The sequence below is a fragment of the Podarcis cretensis genome (genome assembly GCF_951804945.1).
Source record: "Podarcis cretensis genome assembly, chromosome: 6".
Lineage (NCBI taxonomy): Eukaryota > Metazoa > Chordata > Lepidosauria > Squamata > Lacertidae > Podarcis > Podarcis cretensis.
Window position 1 is genome coordinate 54,001,644 of NC_137175.1, and position 12,862 is coordinate 54,014,505.

The 12,862-nt window shown below is 37.9% G+C and overlaps 1 protein-coding gene across 5 annotated transcripts in view; it reads right to left on the reverse strand.

Moving 5' to 3' along the window:
* Positions 1 to 1,279: 1,279 nt before the first annotated feature.
* LOC307218218 (phosphatidylinositol 3-kinase regulatory subunit gamma) overlaps positions 1,280 to 12,862 on the reverse strand; it is a 240,605-nt gene continuing 229,022 nt past the window's right edge. For 3 of the 5 annotated variants that reach the window (XM_079980305.1, XM_079980306.1, XM_079980308.1), the window contains 4 exons: positions 11,950 to 12,126; positions 10,669 to 10,740; positions 9,933 to 10,103; positions 1,280 to 7,817 (listed from right to left, as the gene is read on the reverse strand). In XM_079980305.1, the coding sequence (XP_079836431.1) occupies positions 7,619 to 7,817; positions 9,933 to 10,103; positions 10,669 to 10,740; positions 11,950 to 12,126 (619 nt within the window). In that variant the 3' untranslated portion in view covers positions 1,280 to 7,618. The remainder of the gene's footprint in view (positions 7,818 to 9,932; positions 10,104 to 10,668; positions 10,741 to 11,949; positions 12,127 to 12,862) is intronic. The other 2 variants (XM_079980307.1, XM_079980309.1) reach the window with 1 other exon arrangement.

Consider the following 12,862-nt stretch of genomic DNA (forward strand, 5'->3'; position numbering starts at 1 on the left):
AGTCCCTTTCTTACCAGCTTGATTGGCCGCGACAGGAAGAAAGAGAGAATAGGTTGGCCATAGCTACTTTTGGCTCTGGCCCAGTCTACTGCTGGCTTAGAATCTGCTCTCAGTCAGCATATTGTCTGTCCCTGCTTCAGAATGTAAGCAGCAAAGCAATCAGTTATGAATGACATTTAAAAGATGCATTCTTCTGACCAAAGTCTGAATGGAACACACTAGGTCCAGTGGCTGTAACTGAAAATGAGATCACTGAGTGATGTAAATCAGTGTTCACTAACAGTTTATGATGAACTGAAATAATTTTCCACCTGGGATTTTAAAGTAATAGTTGGGAATTTCAGCAATATTTTGACAAGCGAGCCTCCAATATTTATTTGATCTTGTATTTAAAATTTCAAAACAGAGTAAACACATTTTTATCACCACATCATACCAGCTAGGCTGTATTTCTCAATTTATTAGAAACAGCGGTCAGTACATCCTTCTAAAACATTACATGTAAATGTGCTTTATTGCAATCTTTTATTGCATTTTTATTCTAAAGCAAAGTAGGCCAGAATGCTTAGTGTCTGGGATTCCAAAGCTCAACCACCTATTTTAAAAAATAGAAACATACAGTAAGATCATAGCACATTTGGTGACAAGTACAATGTTGCATTATTTATCTAGAAACTACAATATGACTAACATACAATTGTTTTCCTCATGAAGCAGTTTCTTTTTTAAAGTTAAACTACATGAATTTGACTACACCATAAAATGACAGAAGAACAGGTTTTACATACCAACAAGACTACTCAAGTTACATGCTGGAATTTATATTTAAAAAATAACAAAACAAAAACAATCCCCTTTGCTCCATGAGAAGCAACCTTTGACAAATAGCATCCCTTAAAAGAAAAACCAAAATGGATTTCAAGAATGTAGTGTTCATGTGCGGGATGTACAGAAGGAGTGCACAGTCCTGGCATACCTCAATACAAAATGAAGCTATCTACTCATTGTTACATGTATTTGTAAAATGAGTCCATACACAGTGATTAATGCTATTATTCTCCTTTGCACATTAGTTCTAGATGGGGTTTTCCCATATTTAAGAACTGCAACTGTTACCGTCTCTCAAAAGGAAATGGGGTTTATATAAAATGCAACCACTTTGCTTTGAATAAACTACAATGCTTTATCTTGAAGCAAATAAGGAAAACACTTTTAAAAAATCGGAAATTTAAAAGCACATTGAGAGTATTAGTGAGGAACCCCACTTTTTTTTTTGGGGGGGGGGAGGAGAGAACAAAATGATCCAAACTTTCAGATTGTGAGGTGGGTAAAGCAAGTGAAAATTGTGAATTTGGAGTTTCAGAGGGCCAGGGCTAGTTATGACCAATGCATATTAGATATATGTATGTGAATTTATTTTCCATATATCTATATACATACAGTACACACACACACACACACACACGTTGCAGACCAGTACAATCCCATGGTGCTGTAAACTGGCAAAAATTAACAGGTTGAGTTAAATTTCTTTGTAGTCAGTCACTGCAAATACCGAACACTCTACACTCCAAGAAAGACAACACACAGCTAGGTGGCATACAAGGGTGCAACACCACTGAACATACTAGGCCTATGATGAGGGAGGAGAAAGCATGTTGACCCTTGAAAATGTCTTTAAATAGCTTTTCTTTACACACTGCAAATGCCTGTCTGAAAATAAAAAAGTGTCCCGAGGGGCTGACTGGAGAAAAGTGCAAGGCTCTCAATGGTTATAGGTAAAATACTAAGCAGTGTGAAACAGAATAAACTTTTAACTATGAGCCATTGCTATATGCAATACTCAACCTCCATGAGCGATAAGACAGGAGTAAGGGATGTTGCTGAAGAATAGTGTATAGTATAAAGGTCTGCATTAAAATTATGGAGCCAGCCAAAAATGCTAGTGCTTGAAACCTAGAAAAGTTAGACTGATTTGCTAAACTTCCACTATTTGTTATTCAGTGTTCATTCAAAACATACTCCAGCCAAGCAAAGCTCTTAGCTCAGGGCTGAGAGTAGATAGGATGTTGAGAGATCCTGTGTATTATTTATAGCCCAATCATACCAGAAGAATAGTGCTTGAGGGACAGTGGGTTTTTAACTCTTCTCCTTGCTGAAAATAAATCATCCCTCATATTTAATATCTGCCCCAAGGGGCTGGGGAGAAAACACAGGCAGCCCCCAGTTGTATGTGTTTCCCATAACACACCAAATAGCTTCAGAATGGTGATTTAGCTCATGAAGATGGCACAGGGGAAAAAGCTTCAACCACCACACCCAGAGCCATCTTGGCGTGTAGAAACATTGCAACTGTTTGTACAATTTGGCTTAAAAACAGCATTTAGCTTTTAGGCAACTGCCATCTTATGATGGCAAGCAGCAGAAGCAAAATGCCTCTTCCCACATCTCTTTACTGGGGGGTGGGGTGAGGTGTAAGAGCAGGTTGTGGGCTTCAGGAAAAAGAATGTGGGGTGCAGTGTCTCATGGACAGGAAGGAGAGGCCAGGGTTGGTCAATACATCTACAGCTAGCAAGGAGAAAGAACTACTAGGGCAGGTTAGGATGGATAGCACTGCCTTGGTTAGTGCAAGTGTGTGGATTCAATGACAGGTATTGCCTCCGTTGCCTGTGTGACTTTCCCTGTCAACTTGGATGAAGCAAGGGTGACAGGGAATAGCTCTCCTGACTTAAGGGGAGTCATGAGACTGTGGTGCAGTGAACATCCTCACATCTCTGAGTCTCCTAAGCAGGCAGGGAAGAGTCATGTGGTGAGGTGTCACTGAGAAAGAGAAGTGCAGCAGTTGGAGACTGGTTATGGGTCAGCTGCCTGGGTATGGGTCCCAAGATGTACCTGACCATGTCCACTGCTGATGCCAGCCCTCGGACACATCCTTATTCCATTTCTTTTAAGATGTGCTTCCTATCTCAAAATGCCTTAAAACACCTCAATTCTGGAAAATTATCATTTTCAGGAAATAAAGTAATTCTTATTTTTTTTTGGGGGGGGGGGGTTGGAACAGAGTTCATGTCTAAAAGTACAATTGCTGCATATCAGAAAACGGAGTTTCAATAAGTTAAAACTCCAGGTCTGGCTGCTTTTAAGTGCAAGTATTTTAAAGGGTGAAACAAACTGGATGTAAATCTTTACTTCATGAGCATATTGAAACTTTTCAAGTCATGAAGTATATATTTATGAATTCACATTAAAAAGATAAAAATGGGTAGAAGAGAAACCTTGAGCATACATTATGCCCAGATCTGCATTTATACTCTGTCATCTCACAAAAATTGTCTTACATCTGCATACACACAATACATGTTACCACTTCAGATTTTTATTCCCTGTTAGTGTGAATTAAACCAAAACCAAAAAACTACACATTCAAACAAATATTGTTCAAGTACCAAAGAGGGGGCTTTTGTAGACTTGGAAATATGATAGCCAAACAGGAAAATTGCTATGTGAAGAGAACCCATTAAGTCACTGTACATATTGTCGTGGCTTTCCAAGTGACAACATAATTACAGAACCAAACCACCTCAAGCCCTTAATATGTGTCCTACCTGTGTCCAGGTTGGCTTCTACAGTCTATTGTGTGCCTGATCTTAAGAAAGACTGAAGAATTGCTGCTATCCCTATTCCTGAGCTTGTGCAGACCGGGGGTTTGGATGAAAATAAAATAAAATATGAGAACTGTGCTTATGTATGGGAAAACCAAAAACCTACAGTTATTGGGGGGGGGGGGGAGTACTGGAATTAAAGAGATTATGCATACTAATTTATAAGTGAATTGAGTGGCTGGAGGTAGATATAAACTTAAATTTGGGTTGTATGATTGTTTTATGTTGCTTGTGTTGGCTGATCCCCTGCTCCTTTTCATTTTAGGCCATGATCCTAAGAATTGCATCACCAGCTCTACATTTTAACTACGGGAGCTTTTCAAAGTTTGTATCCGGCTAACAACACCACACACCACATCAGGTATAATTTCTGAACTCTCCCAAGTTTTAAAAGTGACTTGTTGAGCAAAGAATTGTTGTTTAGTGAAAGGTAACCAAGCAGCTCCAATGTGCACATAAAATCAATCTAGCTCACAGATTAGAAAAGTAACCCAGTGCGGCTGGATTTATTCCTACATTCATAAGTAGGATATTCAAGATACTGCTTTGTACAACATAGGTACAGAGGAAATACTATGTTGTAACCTCCTTATGAATTCTTCCCAAAATTCCTCCTTAACAGTGCTGTATTTGTTCTTATGATATGTGACTGGCAAAGAAATTAGCCTCAGAAGTACTAGCAGTTCAATTACTTTTCAATCTTGGCTGATCTATTGTGCATTGCAGCTACTGCAACAGCTACAGAAAAATATGCAGTTTTCTACTTGTGAGAAAGGAAAATATTGAATCTTCCCCACTAAAGCACTTCAGATAAGCTGCATATTAAGAGCCTTTCTACCCAACCAGTTTACTGCTTAACAAAAAAACATTTACATAGTTGGGTCATTGAAATCAGTATAACATCTAGCAGATAAAAAAAATGTTCTAAAAAAATGTTCTACTAAAACAAGCCTAGCTCATTGGCTTAAAAAAACCCACACATTCAGCTCTTCTCATCTTCCATTTTGCTATTCTCTAGTGCACTTGTAGAAAGACAGCAAGTTATGCTAGGGGGCTGATCTTAACAAAGGTGAAGTATGAGAATTTGGAATGCTGCCACTTGAGGTCAGCTACCTGTTTGAAAAATTAGGCATGAGAACATTAAATCAAGAAATGTTGATGGAAGCTGAATGGTGGTAGAAGAACATTTCTTCTACAAACTTTCATTTGTAAACTGCAAAATGATTTTTCACTTGCAAAGTCCATCCAGTCCATGTTCAATGTGAGAGGCATTGCAAGCATGTGAACACCAGCTGGCTGTTATTTATAAGCCAAAAGGAAGCCATGTATATATGTTTACTTTCCTCAAAATTCTAATCTAAATGTGTCAGAATGTGCCAATTTAAAGGGAAGTAAATCAAAGCACCTTGTGAGATGAAGTACACATAAAGTTAATTGTAAATTTTTAAAAAATGAATCTAAAGGAAGCATATGAATTTACTGATACTCTGAATGCAGTAACAGAAGCCAAAGGATTGTATCCCCAGGGCCATGTTAGTCCTACTTAGGAGTAGACCCACTGAAGTCAATGGACATGACAAACTTGGGTTCATTTAATTTCAGTGGGTCTTTCTGAGACAGACTAGCACTGGACTCAGTGACTTCATAGGGGCAAACCCAAATGAAGTAAATGCAAAACAGTGGAAGCTGTGTGGTATGGCCTAAATTGCCAATTAGCTCATTGTTTGGTTATAACATTAAAATGTGAAGATTTATAATTGGTAGTTATGGGAAAACATTCCACTGATTCTGAGTAAGTCAGAACAAGCCTCTGTGGTCTAGGCTAGATTTAATGACAGAGTAGTATTAAGCAATGTGTAGGTACCAAATTAGAATGTGCAAGCTGGTTAGGCTTCCAGAGGAGGTATAAAGTCTCAACCTGATGACTCTGAAAAGTGGCGGAATCCAGTGCCACGCTTAATAAAAGTAGCATATTGCTGCTGGCTAAAGAGGATGTGGGAGTGGACAGGCCTGGGAAGAGAGGGACTGAAGAGATGGTGGCACATTAAGTTATTAACTATTGTCTCACAAATTTAAAGACTACAGGATGGGTTTGTTTGTTTTTTACAACCATGGTTCCATTTTTAGAAGATCATGTTCCAGCTGGTTAGCCAGCACTTACTTAGCTTAAGTGGCAGTAGATTAGTGCAAAACAGAAGTGCTTTTGGGACATGTCAAGCAATCTAGTTTAGCCCCTCCAGTTGCTGATTAGTGCTCAAATTTTATCATTTTCCTGTTCAGCAATTTCATATTCTGCATAATACTTCTAAGCTCCCTTATAGTGCATTCTGCTTTGTGTAAACATTAGAATCTAACAGTCTGGGAGTTCAAGGTGGCACTGAAGGTAGGTTGGAGCCAGAAAAGATCCAAATGTCCCAACTCCCTGGCATGCACTTCAAATACTACACAGAAAAAGGAAAGACTTCATGCTGAATCTACCGATTTGTCCTTGTTGTGTAAGCAAGTGTTCTAGCTCAAATATAATCTTTAGAAATTACAATAAATCAACAAGGGCATACATGTAGTGACAAAAAAAGGTAAATACAGCATTGTCAGAGCACAAATTCTCACAGTCTAGTGGATCCAGTTCTCACTATTTGCTATAATTTCATTATTTGATGTTACATATAATCCAGATGAATCTGATGGCAGATGACCAAGCAAAGCTGTTTACATACTGATAGATTCTACCACTTTATATCTTTACTAGTCCCATTGAATTCAGCTACCCAAATATTTGTCTTATGGTAAGCCAGCAATGAATTCTAAGGTTATACAACCTGTACAATGGATTTCATGATTTAGGGTGCAATCCAAATGCATTATAAACACAGTTTTGTAGCCAGTTTCAACAGTATATAGACTGCACCCATAGGGGTTTTTTGTTTTGTTTTTCTTTTTGGTTTAGCAAGCCATTGAGAAGCAATCCATTGCACTTCTAAAGTTTTTTTAAAAACAACAACAACAAATGTTTTTAAAACAGAAAATTCATTGTTTAGCATCTTATAAACATGCCAGGTGCCAGCTTCATTCTGCTTAACATTCCAAAGCTTAGTATCTTTTAAAAACAAATTCTGACATCCTTGGAAGAAAGGAACCACATTTTGAAAATAATAAAGGGGGAAGTGGTGCAGTTACATCAGAACAGGTTAGTTTTCAAAACAACAGAAGACTTTTTAGCTTTTATATTTCTCTCTTCAAGTTTTGGCAAGTGTGATTGCAAATGCAATCTACCCCCCCCCCCCAAAATCCAGCAATGAAAGTAGTTTTGGTGGGTTCAATTTGGTTTCTTTTATTTGAAGACCGGTAAGTACTATTGAAACCAAAGTTTTGCTATGTTGGTAAAATATAAAGCAATATTTCCTTGAGGATATTCTTTTAAATAAGAACCTGAAACTCTCCCCATAATTCCTTTGGTCTCCTCTCACCAAATACCATGCTACATCAAGATGAGCCCTCATGTGTAAGTTTGTCTGACTTGCAGCCAAGCTGCTAAAATTAACAGGGAAGTTTCTGGAGTAGAGACTTTCCCTACATTTTCCTGGAGCTTAAGACTGAAAGACATTACTAATACCTCAGAAAAACAAAATCCAAGTAGAAGTTCCGCTGATGGTGCCTGGCAAAAGTTTTGCTTTTAGTTCTTTCTGTATGCATCTTTAAAGAGATAACTTGTTCCTTATAGGAAAAATGAGAGAGTCTCCTTATATAAAAACACAGCTGATCTTCAGGTAGCACCAGGGCACCAACCCCAAAGCTATTATTTTGTTGCTGCTAGGTCTCCAATTCACATTCATCAAATCATTTCTTGTGCAAAACAAGCAGTCTTAAGGAGAAAGAATGCCCTCTGGGTTTTAGTAAAAACTGTAGAAAAGAAATCCGAGAACTAACACTTCACCTATACTCCACCCTCCTAGAATTTATCTACAGAGGGAGGGCATCTGTGCGTTGACAGGATAAGCGAGCCGGACATTGAGGGAGTCATTGTGTTGGACAAGGGAGGTATGCTGGTAATGAAGGACTAATTCTTTTAGGGTAGTATAAAGGTTATATGGCTCTGCAAACCCATAACCTCTTGGAGTGCTGTAAATCACACAGTGTTTAACTTCACCATCAGCTCTGTTAAAAAAATAGAAAATTAAAAATTAACATGATAGTAATTTAGAAGGATTACAACAAGTGAGATACTGAAAAGTCATGATAAACATCAAGGAACCTTGGATACAACAGTATTCCTGTAATGATTTTCATGTTTAGAATGGCTTGCTGTCTCATGAATGCTTGTCACGGTGCAGTGAAGGCTTTTTTAAAAAGCCTTTCAGGTTGTGACAGAGGTTCCTATTCTACCTGAATATCATCTTCCAAACCCTCTAGAGCTTAACTTTATACAATATATAACATATTTACAATAAATAATTTTTTTGCCAGAGAACCTGCTTTTGGACTTAACTTTCAGTAAATCCATTTAAAAAAAATTAAAGCAGTTCAGGTAAATGGCATTTAAGGTTCCAGTACTGTTCCTGGGCAGATCCTTATATATACTAAGGGGCTCATTGGACCAGAATACATAGGGCAAACATTCATTCAGTACTAAAGCACATATAATTCTATCACACATGTAAGCAGAATAAATGCCCAACCTGCGAAGCATTTCAAGAACTACAAATTACCCATAATCTAGGGAAATGTACATCCTCTAGCTCTTGTAGAAACTTGTTTTGCTTATGTCACAAGAGCAGGAAGATACTAAACAATTTAACTTACTGACTGCACTAACATTATTGACAAAAGATATGATTGTGGACAATTCCCAACACATTATTTCCACAACATGGTGCCCTCTAGATGTAACTCCAATCATCCCTGACCATTGGCCATGTTGGGTGGAGCTGAATGGAGGTGTGGAAAGGCAATTAGCTCAGTGGTAGAGCGTCTGTTGGAAGATTAGAACAGTCAAAAGAAAGTTATTCACATAGTGCATAGTTAAACTATGGAATTTGCTCCACAAGTAGTAGTGATAACCACTAACCTAGAGGGCTTTAAAAAAGAATTAGACACTAACCACAATGGCTGTGTTCTACCACCAAGGTTGGAGACACAGTATCCCCATAAATACCAGGGAGAGTTCTGTTGCTGCTTTGTCCTGCTTTGGTATCTGTAAGAATAGGGTGATGAACTAGATGGGCCATTGGCCAATCCAGCAGGCTGCTCTTGTGTTTGTATGTGGAAGGTCCCAGGTTTGATCCCTGGCACTTTCAGGTAGGGCTGGGAGAGAACCCTGTCTGAAATCTTGGAAAGCTACTGCCAACAGACAATACTGAGATAGATGGAGTATAAGACAGCTTCCTAAGTTCCTATACTAATCCAAACAACCAGAGGGCACCAGGTTGGGGAGGACTGGTTAAACTAATATGCCATGTTATAATCTAAATGCTAAGAAATGTCTTCATCTTTTAAGAGACCACTGACCCATCTAAATGACTAATGATGAACAGAGACTGAATTAAATTTCTCTCACTCCTGCTACCAAAGCTATTTTAATTGCAGATGTGAAGACACCAGTCCTTTGCACTATTGTATCTATGAAGAGATCCCAATTTTTTTTACTAAAATAGTGCATTTCTGAGCAAGATCTGGCTGCATGATTTGGAAGCAATAGCAAACCAGAAGAGTAGGCTCTAAGTAGCTGTTCACATGGGCAAATCAAGGCACTCAGTATTTTTCTTGAGTGTATATAATGATGACACTGAAAGCTTAAAAACACTTTAGAATACTTTTGTCAAGAGGATTAGGCAAAGAATGCAAATGCAAAAGAGTCACAAACAGTATATAGATTATGGGACTGAGGTCTGGTTCTCTTAGTACTGGTTGTGCTGTGCCATTTAATTTACCATGTTTACTCAAATCTAATGCTCACTTTTTGGGGGCAAATTACACTGCGAAAATTGAGGTGCGCATTAGATTCAATGGCATGTTAGACTCAAGTAAATAAGGTAGAAAGCTAACCAAGTAAGCATTTAGTTATCTTTATGTTGCATTCTCCACAGTTTGTGTTAAACCCATTTTTAATTAAGAAAATATAAGGCAAAAAGCTATCCAAGTTATGCAGCCAAATTCTATACAGGGTTATTTTGATGCAAGTCCCACCAAATTTATTAGTCTAATGTGGCTGACTCCCCTGTTAATGCACATAGAGGACTTGGCCTAAAAGAAATCCAGGGAATCACTACTTACACCACAGAACAAGCATAACAGCCTTTCTTGCTACTTTCTCGAATTAAAAATGCTCCATCAGGTTTCCCACAAAGCAAATCTTCTGCTTGGATGCGATTGATATCTCCCACAAACCAAGATGTTTCATCATAATGTGGCAGATTTTCATCCTCCTCATTTGTAAAGTATGTACTAGGAAGAGACAACAAATCTTATTTCCTTAATGCAGGAATAATTTCTGTATTAGGATTACTTGTTCTTGCATGAAGCAATTCATGCAAACAACAACAGAGGCCTAACTCACATTATTTTTATCACTGTTAATTCCTATGTATATGGGACCAAGCCCTGGAGAAATCAGCAGTAGTTTTATGGTGCACAAGAAAACACTTTCATTGTCTCAGATGCTTACATTTCATCCATGCAAGATAACAGATACTAAGATTTTAAAAAATTAATTTGTACTAGTTATATATCACTAGTAGTAAATATGTTAGAGGGATGGATAGAGTTATTTTTTTTCTGAATGATTCTTCTGGAACTGTACACCACTATGAGAAAAAATCCCTTGGTGTTATCTGAAAATCTATATGCATGACCAGATATTGTCACATGATTAAGAAAAAGTGTACATGGTCGTATGACAGCCACATGCATGTACTCCAACACAGAGCTACACACTCCTGTCATGCACTATTTCTATGCACTTTAATCATCCATATTGCAAAATTCAGAGTGGTTGTACAAAAACACTTACTCAATATTTTCGTTTTTTATTCCAAGCCAGTCGTTTATTCGTTTCTGCCTCACTCCTTTATGATTAAGCCAGCTGCCAATGAGAGACAATATACTGTAATACGGTCTAATAGTTAATATAATCTACAAAAAGGACACTTAACAATTCATAACATTCTGAGGCCATAATTGGTCTTCCTATAGCAGTGTCGTTACTGAAGGAATATATCAAAACCTGAATTAGAAAAGGCATATACAGTTAGTTGTACTTACTGCATATGGCTGCACATTGTACAACATTTTGAGCCTTTTGGAAAATTGACCTCCTCTATGTAAGATTTTCACTCACATCCCTTCCTTCCCCCTCCTAGCAAGATACGGGATTTGCTCACTGGATATCCCAATTCCATTTAGTGGGTAAGCAGTTAATGCTCAGAAAAGCAGCTTATCTACGAGGGCGCTGGTTAGTTATCTGCTGACTTGGTACACCCAGTGTGGATTCAGTATAGGCTCTATTTCACTTCAAAGCTAACAAGAAAATTCAGCTGGAACCAGAAATGTTCCATACAAGACATGCTATGGATTAGTTATTATTAAGCCAAGCACTTATTACATGAGTGCTGAAAAGGCTAACCAACTGTTAACATCCTTTCATGTTAAGTGCTCAGCTTCCTTTCCATTAATATATTTGGGCCAAATTAGATGAGACACCATTCACACAATTAATAGGAATTGTGTGAATGTTTTTTGTAAGTAAATTGAAAGAACATATCCCCCATCTGTGCTTTAAAGCCTGCTTGTAGCTCCAACAGTAGCTGAAGTCAGTTTTAAGAAGCAGGACCTTCTTTGTTTGGGCACCCTGAATATGGAACTCGCTCCCGTTGGAGATGCTGTTGTCCCCCATGTTATCTATTCTCAAATGCCAAGTTAAGACATATATGTCATATCAAACATGAAGGACTTTTATTTTTAGCCATTGACTGTTTTATGATGCTTATGCATTTTAATGATTTTATGGTTGTTGAGTATATTTATTGACTAGTTTTTGTACTGTCCTAGAAAACCTTTGGGATGAAAGGCAGGTTATAAATAAAACAAATAAGTGAATAAGTACAGTGGACCTGATCTGCATCTGTACCAGAGTAGGGACACAAGTGGAGGGGTTAAAGCTCCTACCCCCACCAGGGTCTTAATCTAGCTCAGGGCCACTCTATTTACTTCTAAAATGACACCAACAAAATTGCTAATTCTGTGAATGACCCTAACCAGAATACTGGAGACTCACAGACCGGCTATTACTTACACAAGGTACTGATCTCTGATTTTGCGCAGCTGCATAAGATCAGGTTTGATACTGTTCATTTTCTTGTCAGTTTCCCGGTTGTCTAGAGCTTGCTTCTTCAAATCCTGTTCCAGTTGCAGCTTACTATCATGGATTTCACCCAGACGTGATTTTAATTTTTCATAATTCATTGCAATGCTGTAAAGAAGTGACTAGTTTTTAAAGGGTAAAAGTTACACACAAAAATAACCACTCATCTACAACTAAATAGTACATAGTGACTGTATTAGGCACTGTGGAAGACATTGGCTTCATTCATTCATTTCAGACTAAAAGTGTATCTACACAAGAGCTTCCTGATCCTTTTACAACTTAAGCACTAAACCACAGGTGCAGAAAGTTTACCTTGGAATAGCAGTTGTAAGCTGTAGAACAGAACATTCTAGCAAAAGCACATGGACAATACCACTTCTTCTTCTCTATTATCTAAATATTATTTGGACGAAGACTTTCATGACTAAAATTATGCTAACAGAACATGATTCTTGATCTGAGCTTAACTGAAGAAAAAATGGAAAAGTTTGAGCAGTCTCAAAAGTAAGAGACCACATGCATCAGATATGATCCTAGCTGCATCTTATGCATCTTATGATCTTCCACTGATACTCTGCTGCATCTGTCTCCTTCTTCAGAGATAAAGTAGGTGGCCACAGCAGACAGGACCTTTTACATATTGGCAGAGAGGTTGCTGAATAAAACAGGGAGGGTGTGCTGCAGAGTCTGCTTTATTTGGGCATGACGGTTTTTAATTTGCCTTTCCTGTGTAGATTCTGCTGGTTTAATATAATATTGCTAGGTTGTTTTTTTATTCCATTTGTTGTTTTTATTATGAAAACACTTCTGAAAATTGCACTGTAAGCTGTATTGGAGGCTT